We start from the raw sequence: 311 nt of genomic DNA on the forward strand, positions 1-311 counted from the left end.
AGGAAGCTTAACACCAAGATGTTTATCTCCTTCACTGAGATCACCTTGAAGACCAGCAACACCATTAGCAGGTGGTTCTCCTTTAACAAGAAGGCCTGCTTGTGGTTCAGCACGACCAGGAGGAGGAGCAGGAGGACGAACAGAAGTACATGCAGTACTGGAAGAACCAACAGCATCACCACCACAAGGAGACTCTTCATTAGTGAGTAAAGTAGGTTCCTGTACCTCCACAGGTGATCGCGCCTCTTCTGCCAAAGTACTCTCTGCTAATGCTTTTGCTTCTTCACTTTTCTTCTCTTTCGCCGATCCAC

At 47.9% G+C, this 311-nt stretch overlaps 1 protein-coding gene across 1 annotated transcript; it reads right to left on the reverse strand.

The window, feature by feature from the left end:
- TM35_001331030 (uncharacterized protein) lies at positions 1-255 on the reverse strand (the record flags this gene model as incomplete). The annotated part of the gene is made up of 1 exon (XM_029031860.1): positions 1-255. A coding segment is annotated over one exon (255 nt), but the record flags the coding sequence as incomplete, so codon positions are not given.
- Between the last annotated feature and the right edge of the window lie 56 nt (positions 256-311).

This window comes from Trypanosoma theileri (genome assembly GCF_002087225.1).
Source record: "Trypanosoma theileri isolate Edinburgh chromosome Unknown TM35_Tth_133_V1, whole genome shotgun sequence".
In the NCBI taxonomy this organism is placed as follows: Eukaryota; Euglenozoa; class Kinetoplastea; order Trypanosomatida; family Trypanosomatidae; genus Trypanosoma; species Trypanosoma theileri.